Source organism: Octodon degus, unplaced genomic scaffold (assembly GCF_000260255.1).
Source record: "Octodon degus isolate 3935 unplaced genomic scaffold, OctDeg1.0 scaffold00020, whole genome shotgun sequence".
NCBI lineage: Eukaryota > Metazoa > Chordata > Mammalia > Rodentia > Octodontidae > Octodon > Octodon degus.
This window is the reverse complement of record NW_004524596.1, coordinates 1,622,037-1,639,410: the sequence shown is the minus strand read 5'-3', so window position 1 is coordinate 1,639,410 and position 17,374 is coordinate 1,622,037. Positions and strand designations below refer to the sequence as shown.

At 41.3% G+C, this 17,374-nt stretch overlaps 1 protein-coding gene across 4 annotated transcripts in view; it reads right to left on the bottom strand.

Annotated features, from left to right (window-relative positions):
• Ltbp1 (latent transforming growth factor beta binding protein 1) overlaps positions 1-17,374 on the bottom strand; it is a 239,592-nt gene that overhangs the window by 42,897 nt on the left and 179,321 nt on the right. For 2 of the 4 annotated variants that reach the window (XM_004627602.2, XM_023711174.1), the window contains exons 21-22: positions 6,522-6,647; positions 2,880-3,023 (exon numbers count right to left, since the gene is read on the bottom strand). In XM_004627602.2, coding sequence (XP_004627659.1) covers positions 2,880-3,023; positions 6,522-6,647 — 270 coding nt within the window. The remainder of the gene's footprint in view (positions 1-2,879; positions 3,024-6,521; positions 6,648-17,374) is intronic. The other 2 variants (XM_023711172.1, XM_023711173.1) reach the window with 1 other exon arrangement.

Genomic DNA, 17,374 nt, shown 5'->3' with positions numbered 1-17,374 from the left:
CTCAAGTCAACAACTTCTGACAATTGCCAGTTCTGCTGATAACCCATTACTATTATGGACTATTGGACTCTATTGGGTTATTTTGCTGAATTCAAGTACCTATAATCTTTGAAGTGGTGTCAAGTATGAAAAGAACCTCTGCCTTGGAGCCAGCCAAGTATGGACTGAGACCTCCACAAACTGTGAGCTAAATAAATCTTTCCTTCCTTAAAAACAAACAAACAAACAAACAAAACTTCTCCAAATACAGCTTCTCTAACAGCAACGGAACATCCATCTCTCACAAAATGAAACATAGAAGGAGGATATAAATACAGGACCATTTTGTAGTGAAAAAAAGTATATACAAAATAGGATAGATAAACAATGACTTTCTCTTAGTTCAATGAGGTTTGTACTAATATTGTTTAGACAAGATATCATGTCTGCCTCTTGTTCTCTGAATAACCACTATGAAGACAACAATATGCAATGTATTAATTATTGTAACTGTCCTACTAACCTGTTTTGAAGCTGTTTCAGTGCTATTTTATTTTCTCATTAAAATGAAAAATTAAAGATTTCCAGGATTCATCTTTTTATGATTTCTAGTTGTAATCACCTTCTGAAAACTAATCTGATAGTCAGACAAAAGGTCCTGGTTGCAAAATTGCTTAATACTAGGGAACTGCTTAAAATAAATGACTTACAGGGAGCGTTAGCACTCTGTGTAACCTAAATTAGCCAAGAGCTATATAAACTGAGGTATGCCGGAAGTGGAATTTGACAGGAGTTAGGCAAAAGGCGAAATGAAGTAAGACAGGCATTAGGAACTCAGTCATGGAAAAGCTTAAAAGGTGGCTGTTGAGGACCAGGGGTGACAATCACAGCAGCATAAAGTCTTCTACTACAGTTTACAATGAGCAGGCCCCTTCAGCAAAAATGATTCTGACTGCCTTATGTTTTCATTACAGGCATTGTTAATCTCTTAAAAACAGAGAAATGAGCCAACTTTAGGATCTCAGACATGTACCCTAATTCAAATTCTATGACTTGCATGCACCATTTCTTAATGCTATTAAAATAGTTTACCAGAAACAATTGCAGTTACAAGATCCATTGATTCCAAAGATATCATAAGAGGATAAGATGTATGTATCCTTGAACTATCTGTGAAATGGCTTACTATGTGCTTCATACTGATCTTTGCCATTAACAAATGACTCTACACATGATTTCATTAAGACATGAAACACTGCCGAGTAAAACTTGATTTGCCCAAGCTTATTTACATCTAGCATGGTCAGGGACTGGGGCCTTGGTCATCCTTTTCTTTGTTTATAAGCAGCTCTGCGTATGGAGTGTAGGACCTTTTTGAACAGAGGAATATTCCACCCACCACCCACGCATACACCTTACTTAAATTTGGGGGCCTTGCTAAATTACCTAGGCTTCACTCAAACATGTGACGCTCCTGTTTCTGCCTCCCAGAATGCTGAGGTTATAGGCATTGTGGAGCCATGCCCAGCCTGTTTTCCCATTTAAAATATTACAAGAAGTTTGGGGAAATAAGAGCTCTAAATTTCCATGACCTTTTGCATTTGTTCTGTTTTGCATTCTCTCCCTTCTTCCCTCTGCAGAGTATGATCAGTGGCTGCTTTTATTTAATATGATATCACATACACTCAGCTGGATCAAGACTACCTAATCGTCACAGGGATCATTTAATGACTCTACAATATTATGATATATGAATTAATTTACTTAAAATAATACTTCAAATGAGGTGTTACTCTATGCAACCAAGGACAACTATGAACAAGGCAGTTATTTAACTTCAGCAGTTACTTAAAGCCCACCAGATTATTGTTTTTTTTTTTAACTTAGTAAGTACAACTAAGTTAAAGAATCTTTTTAAAGTCATCTATCACCATGACGTCCCTGTGAGTGAAGAACAGTGTCCCTTAATAATCTCCTTCTTTCCCTTTGCAATGTGTTTGGATTACTAACTCTTCATTTACTTCTGTATCTCTTCCCCTCTTTATATTTGGTAACCAAGAAACAATTATGGGTGAAACTATTTTTATACTTTAGTTCCCAGGACTTGTAAGAAGCTACTTGTAAAACAGAATAAATGGCCCCTACTGAGGAATAGTAAAAGTTATTATAGAAGCATGGTGAAAATTGAGATTCAGAAATTAAAATGGTCTATGTTTCATTTTATTTGTCTTTCAAGGGACCACTTGGTCCTTCACTTTTTCTCGAAATACAAGTTATAACCACACTGCATGACCCCAAAGGGTAATCTGTGACCTGGACGTTGATGAGTTTATCTGGAAAGCCATCAGCTTGCCTTTCAGTTTGTGCAGTGACCACACAGCCCCCACTGACTTGTAAGTGAGCTCAAGTGTGGCAACCCTCGAGGCCACCTTCTGGAAAAGCTCCTTAAGAATGCTTAGTGAAAGTCTTTGCAGATTCTCAGAAGGTTACTTTTAATTCACCAGGGGGCTTTTAATTTAGAGAAGGGTCAAGAGACATTTCTCCAAGGGAGAAGAAAGAAGGATTATGCAAATTCATGAGGCAATGTTATATTAAACCCTGGCTGATTGCTCTGTAAGTTGTAGGCATTCCCCAGCAGAGGTTCTCATTATTTGGGATCTAGACTCATGAGGTCTCAGAGCTGGAAAGCTCATAGAGGCCACCCAGCCCAAAAAGTCATCACTCCTATTTGAAATCCAGAGGCAGGCACAGGAAGAACATGGAAGTTTCTAGAAGCAGGACGATGCCAGGACTTCGGGCTGTTTCTTATCCCCCCTCAGAGCATTAGCCCAAGCCCATGCAGGTCCAGGTTGGGAGAGAAGCCCTCCATCCCCTGCACACCGCCGTTTGCTTGGACTTACCTCCAGGGGCGCGGGAGCGGCACTGGCCCGTCATGGGGCTGTACTCCTGGCTTGCATCAGCACACACACACAGGAAGGACCCTTCCACGTTTTCACAGAAGGCTTCCCCACACACGCCACTGAGCAGCTCACATTCGTTCACATCTGGAAAAGGGAGCACAGACTGAGTGAGATGTGCACCTCGTTGGGACGGCGCTTTATTGTACCAGCTGCGCCAAGGCCGGAAGTGTTTGCTAGAAATGAGGTGACCCTCAGCAAGCAGTCAAGCCCCTCTCACTCTTGCAGGGAAGGGGTCCCTAAGGGCAGACTGCACCATTTGGCCTGGATGAGAGAACCGTGAAAATGTAAGGCAAAGGTCCTGAATTCCAATACTAGTTTTAAGGAACACCCTGGAATCATGAAGGCATAGCGTGTACCCTCCAACTTCTAGTTACACCTTCCCCGACTTTTCAACATGGTGAAGTCATAAATGAACCAGCACTCTATTCTTGGTTCTTAATTTAAGGAAAAAATACAAGCACAAGCACTTCGGAACCACAGAATCTTTAAATTTCTTTGACCTACTTAAGTGTCTAAAAATACAGTTTTCCAGCATTCCCAACATTCATAAATTAGAATTTGGGGATGTAAGGGCAAGAGCACCATAAATATTCACTAGGGACATTAATCCACCTGTGAACCCAACTGGCAATAACGAACCACTGCTTTCCCACTGTACCTTTTCAAATTCTGTTGCTTCCACAGTGTAATTGCTATTCTGCTAAGTGTTTCCATTATGGGTTAGTAAAAACAATTTATAATTAAAACAGTCAATGCATATCATTGTTGAGTATGACTTACTCAATATTATGCAAGTACCATATACAGCCCCCATGCAAGGTTAATGGTACATCGCCCGATAATATTTTTTACTTTTTCTCTTCTTAAAATGTTTTATTAATGACTGCCCTGTCAGCAAAGCAATTGCTGTGACATGTGAAATCCTCTTGGGTCTTAGGCATTAAACATGTACATAAAACACTAGCTTTTATGAGCATGCGCTGAGATGGCTTAGACGAAGTTGAAATTTTCAGTCATTATCCAACTCACTTAAGGAAGAACATCTTATTTTTCACCCATTAAACCCAATGTATAGAGCAAAAGGTTGATGGATTACTGGGAGAATTACCTCAGTTTCCCATTTTCATTTTGTGTATAAACAGATATAAACCCAATCATCTGGGTTTCACTAATAAAAATATTGTAATATAAAGCAGAATTGAAGTATAGAGTCAATATAAACAATCATAATGCAAGACAGAAAAGGTGACTTCATAAATTTGCCAGTTCACTTCTACCCATTTTAGGTAAATGTCACATGAAGTTTCTTACTTTCCAGATCAATTATGTAGCTGCTGACAGTTCTCCCATAAATGGCATTCATTTAATCAAGAAGCTTTTTCTGGCTTCCCTGTATAGGCCAGCCCACCTGGTCTCATATGCAGGGAAACAATAAACACTGCCAGTCAGGCAGACCCCACTCCTACCTTCCTGCAGCCTAAAATCAAGCCAGGGAGACTCACAGGCTTTGGTGAATACCAGCATTAGAGTACAGAGCTCGGTGGAAGCCAGAGAAATGGTCCTTTTGTGCAAGGATTAGTATTTGAGCCCATATCAGAGGGGTGTGTAGGCAATATGGAGAAGTACGCAGGCAGAGTCCTAGCAGAGCACACGGCACAGCCAACGATCTGCCTCACGGTTTATCCATCACCCAGGTGACAAAGGACATTTAGTAGGTGCACAGTTTATTACTGTTATTTTTGCAATGCTGGGGATACATCAAGGGGCTCTACTACTGGGCTACATCTCCAGTTATGGTCAGTAAACATTTCTGAAAGAATAAAAGAGACAAAGTGACATCTGCTAGGTTCACCAAGATGACAACAAACAGCCCTTCTCCAAGGACAGTGTTTAGTGTGCTAACAGAAATGCCAACATGCATCCATGTGCTCATCTGGCTGGTTAGAACCCAACTCTCAGCAGCAGCTCAGGCTGTGCAGAGTCAACCAGGCTTTAAGTGAACACTTAGGGAGTACCTGTGATAGACTAGTGATTGTGCCCAGCTGGAAGAGAGCGGGGATGGGGAGAGGAGAGAGGTGCGAAGGGCAAGTAAGAAATTCCCCGCACATTGTGATCATGGCCCTGTGAAGAGGGCTGCAGGCAGCACACAGGTGTAGAGGATTCCCCCACAGAGTACAAGCACTACACTAGAACCTGCTGGAGGTGCTCTGGCAACTGGAGGATGGTCACATCTCAGCTTGAGCGTGAGAGAAAGAGCAAGGACAGGTGGCAATGACATCAGACTTCACACTTCAGGAGTGAGTAGGAGATGAAGCCAGGCTCCGGAAAGAAGAGGGGCAGGTGGGGAGGACACTCTGAGCTGCAGGTGCAAATGACAGGCACCTAACTGCCCTGCGACAGAAGCGACCAAAGCAGGCAGAAGGCCCTAGAACATATAAGGCTGAGGAAGCGGGTAGTGAGGTTAAGAAAATGAGCAGAGGCCCAACCACGGGACCTACATAGTCAAAATAGAAACAAATGTTAGACAACTGGAGTCTCTTGTAATTTGGTGACAAGGGGATTAGAGCAGGAGTTGCTACTAGAGATTAGGACAGCCTCAGCTGTGTTATTAAACAGCTCTGTCTTGAGATTAAGCCTTAAGTTGTTTTGTGGTTTTTGACTAGCTGATGTTTGTGCTAGAAACTACATTACTAATTTATAAACAATTTTGGAAATTCACTAAATTAACTAAATTTCATAATCAACCCCACACAAGCAGTTCCTATTCAAGTAATACAATTCAAACCTCTGAACAAATTTTATTTTCTTGGGTTTTATCTGGGTAGCAAAGGAACTAAAATTTTACTTATATATTTACAAAAAAGTTATTGATTTCCTTCCAGGGCCATCTGCCTTGCTGTCAACACAGCTATTTTTCTTTATAAAGAAGAATAAAGCTAATACTTTATTATCTGTGAAGTCTTGAGTTTTATACCATTTCTATCTCCCATGAAATTGTTTTAACTACCAGGATATTCTGTAATGAATCTGAGTTGAAGAAATCAAAGAGGATCAGAAAATCAAATTCAAACTACCTTCTTCCCTATGAGCATGTGTTGAAGAATATTCTAGAACCTCCGATGGCATTCTAGATTCCTTCCAGTCTGCCCTATCCCAGAACAGATGGAAGAAATACAGTTGTGCAATCCAAAGCATTATTTCACTGGTGTCATTCCTGGGAACTGAAGTCTGACCAAGCTTCTCCTTACATGCACTGCTGTGGAAGAAGCTGCCCATGGCAAAGACAGATGGGCTGCACCACACGGCCAACTACTTCCTGTGTGTGAGGGACTGCGGAGTCTGAGCGCTCAGCTAAGAATTTACACAGCTGTCCTTTCACAAAGACATTTAGGGCTGTACTGATGAATTTCTTAATATCCTTGTCCATTTCAGAAGCCATGCAACATATAATTTGTACAATCTCAAATTATATGATCAGATCAAGTTATGGTAACATTTGGCCCAATTGTCATTCTTCTGCTGATGTTTTAACCTCTTTTCCAAAGGGACATGAAACATGTTGCAAAGGTTCTAATAACTCACCCACACACCCTTGCCCATCCTGGGGAGCTTGGAAGCCCTGATAACAGAGGCAGCGGAAGGAGCCAGCTGTATTGTCACAAAACCCGTGACTGTCACACACAGTGTTGTTTACACATTCATCAATATCTGTAAAAGAGACGTGTAACATCAGACACGAAACAAACACAGGCTGACAAACACCCGACATTAATGGATAAACAGAAGCACCTGACACGGCCCAATTAGTACAAGATGATCATGTTTACAAAGGGAAGACATTTTACTTATTAATAAAGGATTTTGATGGAAATGGTTTCACAGCCAAAATGTTGAGTTCTATGAGAAAGCTTTTACTATTTCTCAGGAAATGTTTTCAAACTGAAATAATGATTGCAATTGCCATGACCACTATTCTTAGATGTTTTCCATTGTTAGTTTCCAAGGAGAGTTATAGTCTAATGGGGAAACAGGTAAAATTTAGGCTTTCTCTCTACTAAATTACAGAATACGAGTTAACTACATCTAAGTTTCTTACTTTTCTCAACTCAGAGAAAACTGTCCCGCTGCTTTCAGGGTTGGGCCCCTTCTCTTTGCCTGGTCTCCTCTGCCCCTTGTTCAGGGAACAGTGACAGGAAAACAAAGCCCAGACATCTTCAGTACAGATAGGAATTTTTCTTCCCTGAATAGTTTTGATCTATGGTTTCCTGAACCCACAAATACAGAACTTGTGAATATAGCAGACCACCTATACAGCTTATTTGTAAAAACTACACAAATAATCATACAGCATATATAACATGAATAATATTGGTATCTTTGATTACAGTGAAGAGCAAATAAAATAACACAGACAGCGTACTCAGAGGCATGGGGTGTAGGAAGAGTCTTATACACAACCTATAATCTCACTCCCTGCCTCCTTATTCCACTGAAACTATCCTGAGACTCAAACCTGACAATTATTTTCTGGTAGGCCCCTTGACCTCTACGTCTTGTGAGTACCCAGTCCTGAGCACTCTCTTCCCGCGTGTAATAACAGAATGTTCCTATTGTTCTTTTTCTGCCTTTGGCCTCTTTGGCTGGTCCCTGCCCTTTCACAGCCCACAAGCGAGTGTTCGCCAAGGTACAGGCCTTGCAGGCGGCCATACACTCAGGGCTCTGCTCCACTCTCCCCAGACCTGCAGCTTCTACAATTGCAATCCTTCGGATGAATCCCAAGCCTCTGTCTCAGCAGGACCCTCTTAAGTACATGGCTTATTCTTTGTTTTTTCAGTTCATGTTTGTAGTTCACACAGTTTATGGTCACCTTGGGGGAGTGGGTCCGTGTACAATCTGCAGCTCCTTTCTTTTTAGTGATTTTCCCCTTCCCTCTTTCCCTAATTCCCAGCTTCCGGTTTTCATTCTTAATATCAGAATCTTAGCTCATGTTAGGACATATATTGTTTATGTTAACTGAAAGTATAAGGGTCCTGTACATGGCACATCTTTTTTTTTTTTTGCAGAACAGCAGATTGAACTCAGGCCCTTGTGCTTGCCAGGCAAGCACTTATTCTACTGAGCTATCTTCCCCAGCCCAGCGGCACATCTTTATTTTTATTTCCCCTCTCCCTCTGCTCCACCCATTGCCCATGTTCCCTCCATCCTTTTCTCTACGGCAATAGATCTGTCCCCTCGTCCCCTTCTAGCCATCCTTTATTAGTCTGTTTGTACTTTGCCTCACTCGCAGGAGAGACAGCATATGGTATTAGGCCTGTGTCTGGTTTATTTTACTCAACATTATATTTTCCAGGTGCTCCCATTTTCCTGCAAATGTCTCAAGTCTGTCACGCTCAGTAGCAGAGTGGTGTTCCGTTAGATATAACACCATATTTTTATATAGACACCATATTTTTATCCTCTTATTCTCCTTTCTATCTGATCTTCTGCCATAATACCAAACTTTCTCAAGCCCAGAGAAAGTTTAAACGACATCGCCTAAACTCAGTGAGAAGTTTCTTTTCTTCTACTCTTCCTTTTTGGCCTTCATCTTACTCCTTCAGTTAAATACTCAATGAGATTAAACATCTTAATTAATGAAACATCTACACAAAAGAATCTTACTCAAGAAACATGATCTGACTGGATTTGAGCATCAGCATGAGGCTAGCATTACAACTAATTTTCTGACTGTAATCAGGAGGAGGAACTGTGCTGTGTCACAGAGTCACTTCATATATGTCACTGATAAATTTAGACTTCCCAAAATGAGCATCTGTGTAAAAGATTATGTTACTCTGAACCACAGGATTTAAGGGCTGGAAACCTAGCCGTGCTTTAATCCCTACTTATTCTCTAATGATGCCCCAGTCTCTCTCAAGGCTTGAGCTCTGTCCTTCAGAACCATTTATCTAAAAGCTACTGGACAAGTCTGTGATAAATGGCCCTATTATCACACCTCTCCTCTCCTCACCTCATCTCCATTCCTCCTATCTTCCCTTTATCAGAGAACCCAACCAGGCACCCAAGCCAGAAACCCTGCCATCACCCTTCTCCTTCTCCAGCTCCCACCACTCTCAGTCCCAGCCTCTTATCTTCCCCATTACTCCTCCTTCTCCTAATTGGCTTCCCTTATCTACAGTCTCCTTCTCCCTCCAATCCACACCCCACCTCACTGCTGCCAGTGAGCTCTTTTCAAAATGCAATCCTGTCAGTGCCATTCCCTTTCTCAGAAGGTTCCAAATCCCTTCTTGGCTGGGGATCTACAGCCAGGCTTCTCAGGAGAGGACAGGGGGCCCTGCACCCTCTAGCTCCTGGCTACACGTGTGGGCACAGTTCTGTGATAACCTTCTTCCCAATCTGAGCTCCAGTCCTGTCAGTGCACAGAGAACTGTTTGGAAACCTTCAGGCTTCAATTTCTCACTGACTGGGCCCACACTCCTTTCCCCTCCCCCAGCCCCTCCTGCCCCGTGCTCTGCTCAGAGCTTTTTTCTTCTGGAGCCTGCCCAAAGGACACACCCCTCAGTGGCATCTTCCTTAGCTACACCCTGAGCAGATTTCAGGGTCCCTCCTCTCTGCTGCGGGAGCATTTTGTGACACTGTTATGTCTATCACAGCTACGAGGGCTGGGAACCTTAACCAATCCTACAGGCAACTTACTTCTCCACTAAATGAGCACAGAAAGGGCAGGAAGCTACCAGAAATCTGTGGGCTTTCCGTCCAGATTGTCAAAGTAAAATATCTTGTTAATTCTTGCTTTATTAATTCTTTGCAGTTATAGCAGATGATTTCTTATTCCTGCTCAGTAGCACAAGAACCGCATATGTGACCTGAAGGTGAACGAGCCCCAGGCCAGTAATGAATTACTGGGCACCTTGCAGACTGACACTTAAAGTAACAGTGATTAACTAGAAAAGTTTGATAAGCAATACTTTGGAAATGAAAGAATAGGAAAAGCTAATGTGAAACGCCTGCTAGAGACTACCTCTTCAACAAATAATATTTTGTGAGCATGGCAGAATGCAACTCTCCATAGTTTCATGTTTTTAACAATGAGTTGTAGCAGTACAAGAGGACAGCATTTGCTTTACTTCTCTAATGACCTCTATAAAAACATCATTTCATTAGAATTCTCTGTGATGATGTGGGTACGCAGATATTTTTCCACTGTTAGTCTGGACAAAAGAAAGCCACCCTGTTCTGAAGTTAAAATTTGGAACGTGAAATTAAATTGCGAATCATCCAATATCATATGTTTTCTTTTTTGCTTAGTGTTAAAACTAGTAAGTCCATTTTGCCTAGAGGTCTGTGAGAGCCATGTATAATGTTTATTATCACTAGCGATACTATCTAATAGGTTAGGGACCTGGTGGAGCTACCATCTAGTAATCTCTCAGCTGTTAACCAAGACAAATCAGGTATGCTAACATAAGAAATGCTAATTTCTCATTCAAGTGTTTGCTATTTGTATCCAATTTCTCATTCAAGTCTTTGCTATTTGTACCTTACTAGAAAAGACAGAAGTAAATATTGATGTTTCAACAAAAATGAAGAAAATCACAGAGTCAGGAAATGAACCACCAATGGGCATTCCCCAGTGTCCACATGCACCACGCTTTTCAGGATCTACTGACTGTAACCAGGAGTCCTACATATTAAGGAGGATTCGAAGAATGAACTAGACCTTCAACTCTTAAAGATCAGGCACTCGATGTTATCCTGTCACTCAGGCCAATTATGAAATTAGAACAAAATACTGAAACAAGACATGATTTCTCCACAGGGCTGGGTCACGTAAACCTTGAGGCTGAGCAAGAGATTAAAACTGTATTAGAAGACCTGGACAATGAAATTCATGACAAACACTGATGATCCTGTTATGTTTTCTGTATTAGAGTCAGAAAGCTGTATGTGTCCCCAAAAAGGGATTATTTGTGTCTATTTTGTTAATAAATCAGTTTCGTCTTTCTTCAAGGACACTCTTCCGGTTTTTTGTTTTGAATTAAGAAAGAAGGCATTTTATTTTCTTAGATTCCAAAATGTTCTGTGGATTTCCTCCTCCTCATTCTGATGTGACCTCCCTACATATCAGCAACGCTTGCTCCTTCTGCTGCCAGGACTCTGCGGAGGTGCGCGATGGGAGGGACTTATCCTTCACAGTAAGTCTCCAGGCCTACTGCACAGATGGGAAGAAGTGCCCTGCCCATTGCCAGGACATCTTTAGATGAACATATGGTCCATCTTGACCTAAGGGAAATTTAAAGATTATCCAGCTCAACCTCTTCAAGAACCAAAAAATTGAGGCCTGAACAGACGAAATGATCAGTGTCAAAGTTACACAAACATTTGGTGGTACAGGAAGGGTGCTTCATTGAGGAAGTCTTCTGCTCTACCCAACCTGTCTGCTTGCCTTTTATCAAAGTGACAACTTAAAAGGCTGTTCCTGCTGATGCATAGAAGGAACCGCACTGTGAACCCAACAGCCATATCGGATCTGTTTACTACCACGTCAGAACTGACTGTCACTTAATGAATTGAAATTTAGTCAGGTACCTTTCTCTTGCCATTAAACGAGACCTTGACATCTTTGTTCTTAAAACAAGAACATCAACTTACTTGAAATCTAAATACCAAAAAAAGATGTATTTTTAGGAGACGCTTGGAAGAAAACAGTACACCAGCCTCAGGAAGAGTGCAGTTCGTATCCACACTGCTGCTCTTCCCAAAAGGAAATGGCCCACTCTTGGCTGAAAGCTTCCTCACCATCTACATAGAGTAGGTCAAATATTTGATGGTAGAATCTTAGGAAAACTGATACAAAAAAAAGAGAGAGCTTTCCATTGGAAGGGATATAGGACTCCTGCTCAGGAGACGTCAGCTTTCACACTCCTTACACTCCTTCCTGAGAGGAACAGAAGCCAGGACATAGGAAATCCCAGCCAAGAAGTGGGATTGAGAGATAAACCAGCTGACTTGCACCCCAAGGAATGTTAAAATGGCATGGCTGCCGGCCCAACAGACAGTATAGTCTCCTCACAGCATAGGGAAGGAAGCCAGCACCAAGCAGAAGAAGAGCACATGGGCTAAAGAAAAAAGTCAAGCTGAACCAATAGGAAATGAAAAATGGGACTTGGAGCTGGCCCAGAAAATACAATAGGATATTGTGGAACCTTTTAAAAAAGGTCCAGTGAGGTCTGGCAACATGGCCAAGGCTGGCAAAGATAGTCTTTATGTGTTAAGGAAAATAATTTAGTTCTGGGAAATGGGGACAAGCCAGTAAATGGTAAGAAATGTCCTCACGCAGAACCTGACCATTGTGCCAGCCTCATAGAGAAGGGCAATAAGAAAGTATGGGACCTGGATGGTCACAAGTCTGTTTTGAAAGCCAGCCTAAAATAGACAAGAAGAGATGATAGAGTATCAGGTTATTTAAAATCTGTCTGCTAGCATGTAAGTTCTAAAAAAGAAAGCTACCAAATAGACATACCACCCCAGCCTTAAAATGTACCACCTTCAGAGAGATTTACTTGTTCCTTTAAAATTACTCAGACAAGCCCTATTTGATTTCCATAAACAGCTGTACATTCCAGAGAAACTAAACCAAAACTTTGCTCTGATTTTTATCAACTGCTATGAAAACAACACATTCTTCATTTTTGAAGACACAGAATTGAAAACCAACCTAAAATAATGAAAATATCATCCTAGTTAGCTTATCCAAAAACATAGTAGGCATCTTTATTTCTCCACATGAAATCACTATATCCTTCTGATTTTATGACATTTCCAGTCTCTCTATGCTTTGAATTTATTCAGTACCAAATTCCTACAATGACCTCCTACCGGGGTTTTTTCCTTTCCGCCACTCCATGGGACCCTAAATTCATCGCCCATAATGATGGAATTATTTACCTAATGGAACAGTGCAATCAAGATGCTCTCTGCTTAAACCTCTCCAGTGCTTCTCCAGGGATAACAATATGAGGCCCCTGCCATGCACGCTCTGAGCTGTCCGTGCATGGGTCTTCAAGTTGCTGGTCCAGCTGGCTCTTTCCCCTGCAGCTTCTACCATCCCTTCTTTGTCTTTCCAGGGGACCATTCCATCAAGATCAAATAGTTCTTGCTGCTCCTCATCTTAAAAATAACAGTCTCTTTGGACCATCATCCCACATCTCCCGTCCCTTTTAGCAGCCAAGGTTCTTGACTTTTCTACACATGCTGCGTCTACTGCTTCAGTTTACATCTTTCTTGAGTGGCCCTTATCATTAGGGCTCCACTCAAAGGACTCTTGGTAAAGCCATCAATTTTTAACACCCTAAGGATTCTTCTGGATTGTCATCTTAGCAGAATGCTCAGTAGTAGTCCCTTTAGTTGACCAATCATCTTTTTGAGGCACCCTCTTCCCTTGGTTTTTGTGGTTCTCTGTGCCCCTGGGTTGCCTCAACCTCTGGACCACCCCCCATACAATCTTTCTTTCTTACTCAAACTCAAAATATTGAAGTACCTTGAGACCCTTTTCTTCTCATTCTATGATCTTCTATGTCCTCACCAATTCTAATGAGTTCCAGTACCATCCGTATCCAATAACTCCCCATTTATAGCTCTGGCCTTGCATTCAGACCCAACATGATTTAACTGCCACCTGACATACCCACATGGATGTTTTATAGGCAACTCTAATTTCATATTCCCAAATCTCATTCCTGATGCTTAAGAACAAATGCTCCATTTCTCATTAGGGCTGGATCAGCCCCCCTATGGCCGCGTTCTTCTGTCCTGCCCCTTCTTGAAACCCTAAGAGCCACTGTGATCAGCCATCAGTCTGCTGTCTTCCCCACTTCATGGGGTCTAATGTACCTTTACAGATAACTATATTCAGTGATTAACACTCTTTTACATAAAGAGAGAAGATAAATCTAATGAGTTACGTTTAACTGTGTGATTTTTGAATACCCAACGAGTCCTAAAATTTATGTACTTAAATTATATCCAAGATTTAATTTCCAAAAGGCATTTAAGTCAGCAAAGAGGGATAAATACATAGAAGATTCTGTCTCAATCAAACTAAGATCAAGAATGAAAGTCCTGGGGGCTGGGGAGATATCTCAGTGATCTAAGCACCTGCCTGGCAAGTGTAAGGACCTGGGTTTGATCCCCAGTACTACATGCCATGCTGGCTCTCTGCTGAGCCTACTGCTGAAACCAGGTGTGGTGGCATGCACCTGTAATCCCAGCACTGGGGAGGCTGAGATAGGATCACTATGTGTCTGAGCTGTGTAGCAAGACCCTGTACCAAATATAAATAAAAGATTTTAAAAATTAAGAATTAACAAAGAAAGGAGCTGGCCAGATAGCTCAGCAGATTAAAGTGCCTGCTTAGGCAGATGCAGGGACTGGGGTTCTATCCCTGGCATGCCATGCCAGCCCCACTCCCGGGGTGCGCTGAGATGGTGACCAAGACTGGGCATGGTGGCATGGACCTGTAATCCCAGAATTTGGGAGTCCAAAAATAGGAGGATCACTATGGGTCCAATCTGTGTAATGAGACCCTCTAGACCCTGTACTAGATACATTAAAAGAAATTAAATTTAAAAAAAGAATCAAAGTCCTCATGAGTGAGGTCTTGCTAGATAGGCTTCATAAGCAAGAAACTGAAAGACCATGTCAGTTTTCACATTTTCAACTGCAGTGGCAGGATCACTCGTCAACGGCCAAGAAGATGAGCATGCTCACTGAGTGACACATAAAGTTCAGGTTTACATCTACAAAGGTCATTTGTATCATGAAGCAACTTCAAAAGATGCAGATGCCAGGCAAAGACCTCCCCACGCAGAAAGCAGAGAGACAGGGGATGCTGAGGGGTGTTGCGTGGGGAGGTCACTGCCTGCATGGGCTGATGTTTGCTTGGTTGTGAGAGCACGAGGGGCTGACACAGCAAAACCCAAACCTGTGTATCTCAAACATGTAAAGAAAAAGAAGTCCAAGCTAGACAAGGGGCACATTTTAAACAAAATACAGTAAAACTCCTCAATTTTTCTTTTCACAGAAGCAAAGCCAGTAGATGCAGCAGGTCACCTGGGCCACGTTTAAGTACACTTCCTCCCTACTTCTTCCCATCAAGGCTGATGCAGTATCAGGCGAGAGCTAGAAAAGCGCACGATAAGAACTTAAATTTGCAATAGGAAAGAAATATTTATTGAAAAGATGGAAAACTTTTTTTTCAATGTATTGATACAGGATTTTGCTATGCAGCTCCAACTCATAATGACCTTCCCATCTCAGCCTCCCAGTGCTGGGATTACAGGTGTGTATCCCCATGTCCAGTCTGGCTCAGCATGTCTGGGGGCAGGGCCGGCGCAACATGTGGTGCCAGGGATCAAGCCCTGGTCCCTGCACTTAGCTACGGAGGTGCTTAGTCCACTGAGCTATCTCAAAAGAACTGTTTTTCTAAAAGCAAATTTCTTTCTTCTTTACCACTTATTATATAATATACAATCACAAAAAAGTGATGTTTAGCTCCAGTATAAATTCCATGTGATTCAGAAAAAAGTTCTTTAGAAACAGGATTCTGACCTTCAAATGCATATCCTGGCCATCCTAATTACTCATAAAATACATGTAAAATACATATTTTACACTATTATAAATTTTTAAAATACACTCATTTTGCTAGAGCAGATTTTTCATAACCACTCCAACTGCCTTTGTATTAATGCATAGCTTTGCATTTTTATACCTGGGGTTTAAAACAATAAATTTCCTCTTCTCAGTTCAGGGCCAGGCTTTGCATTTTCTCTTCTCATAATCTTTCTTATGCTAAGCAGTGCTGCCAATGAGGACAGAGAGAGAAGACTTAGTGCAGGCCAAAGACCTCAAATCCCAGATTCATCTTTTTGACATGTAGGCCCCAGAGGCAACATAAAATCTGCCAAAAAAATTCTTGTTTTTTCACTATTCTAATTTTTCTCTTTCTGTATTCAAATAGGATGCCAAGAAAGGTCAGTTATGAAACCACAAAAAATAGCCTACCTCTAGAAATCACAGTTCCACTGCCTGGACACAAATGAGCCCCAGTACTGGCTGACAGCTTAGTAGTAATTGATACAGAAACTGAAATACTGAGCGGGTGAAGGATGAAAGCCAGGCATGCGAAACTCAGGCAAGATGAAGGGTAAAGAATAAAGCAAGCAGAATGGGAAAAAAATCACCCAGCTGTTCCTTAGAGGACTAAATCTAGAATATAGAAAGAATGAAACAAACCTCAGAATGCCCCAAATATAAGACCCAGTCAAGAACTGGGCAACCAAAATGAACAGACACTTCCCAGATGAAGAAGTACAAAGAGTCCATAATACATGAAGAAATCTTCAACATCTCTGGCCACTAGAGACATACAACTTAATACTAAGATTTCAATTTATACCAGAAAGAATGGCTGTCATTGAGAAATCTAATCATAACAAACACTGGTGAGTGGTGGGGAAGGGGAACCTTTCTACATTGTTGATGGGAATGCAAACTAATACAACCACTATGCAAATCAGTATGAGGCTGCCTCTAAAAATAGAAAATATAAATTTCATGTGGTTGCCTGCAAAAATTGGCTTTCCACATGCTTAAGACTAAAACTAGGCCCATGCCCATCACCATATCCTAAATTAAATGCAAGATAGAATAAAGATCTAAATATTAAAAAAGAAATGCTAAATTTGTTGGAAGAGAGAATAGGCACAAATCTAGAAAACAGGTGTAGAGAAAAACTTCACAATTAAAATCTCAATGGCACAGGAAATAACCCACAAAATGTAGGAAAAATTTTAGCCAGTTGTTCTTCAAAGGACTAGAACATACAAAGAAACATGTCTAACACATAGAAAAAAACTGAAAAACTTCAGACTCCTAAATTTAAAGACCCAATTCAAAAATGGGCATCTGAAATGATAAAAACACTTCTCAGATGAAGAAATAGAAATGGCAAACATATGAAAAATATTCATCATCACTGATCATTTGAGAGATGCAAATTAAAATAAAACTGAGGTCCTATCTCACTCTAGAAAGAATGGGTATCAACAAGAAATCAAACAGTAACAAATGCTGGAAAGGCTGTAGGGAAAAGAGAACCCTTCTCCAGTGCTGGTGGCAGTGCAGACTGGTGCAACCACTGTGGAAATCAGCACAGAGATCCCTCAAAAAACTAGGATGAAAGGTCCCATTGGATCCAGCTGTTCTCCTTCTTGGTATCTTCTCAAAAGTACTAAAAGCACCATACCACAGTGATATATGTGCACCCATGTTTATAACAGCACAGTTTGTAATAGCTGAATCTTAGAAACAGCCCAAAGGCCCCAAAACTTATGGATGGATAAAAAAGATGTAGTTTTTTTTTTTTTTTTTTT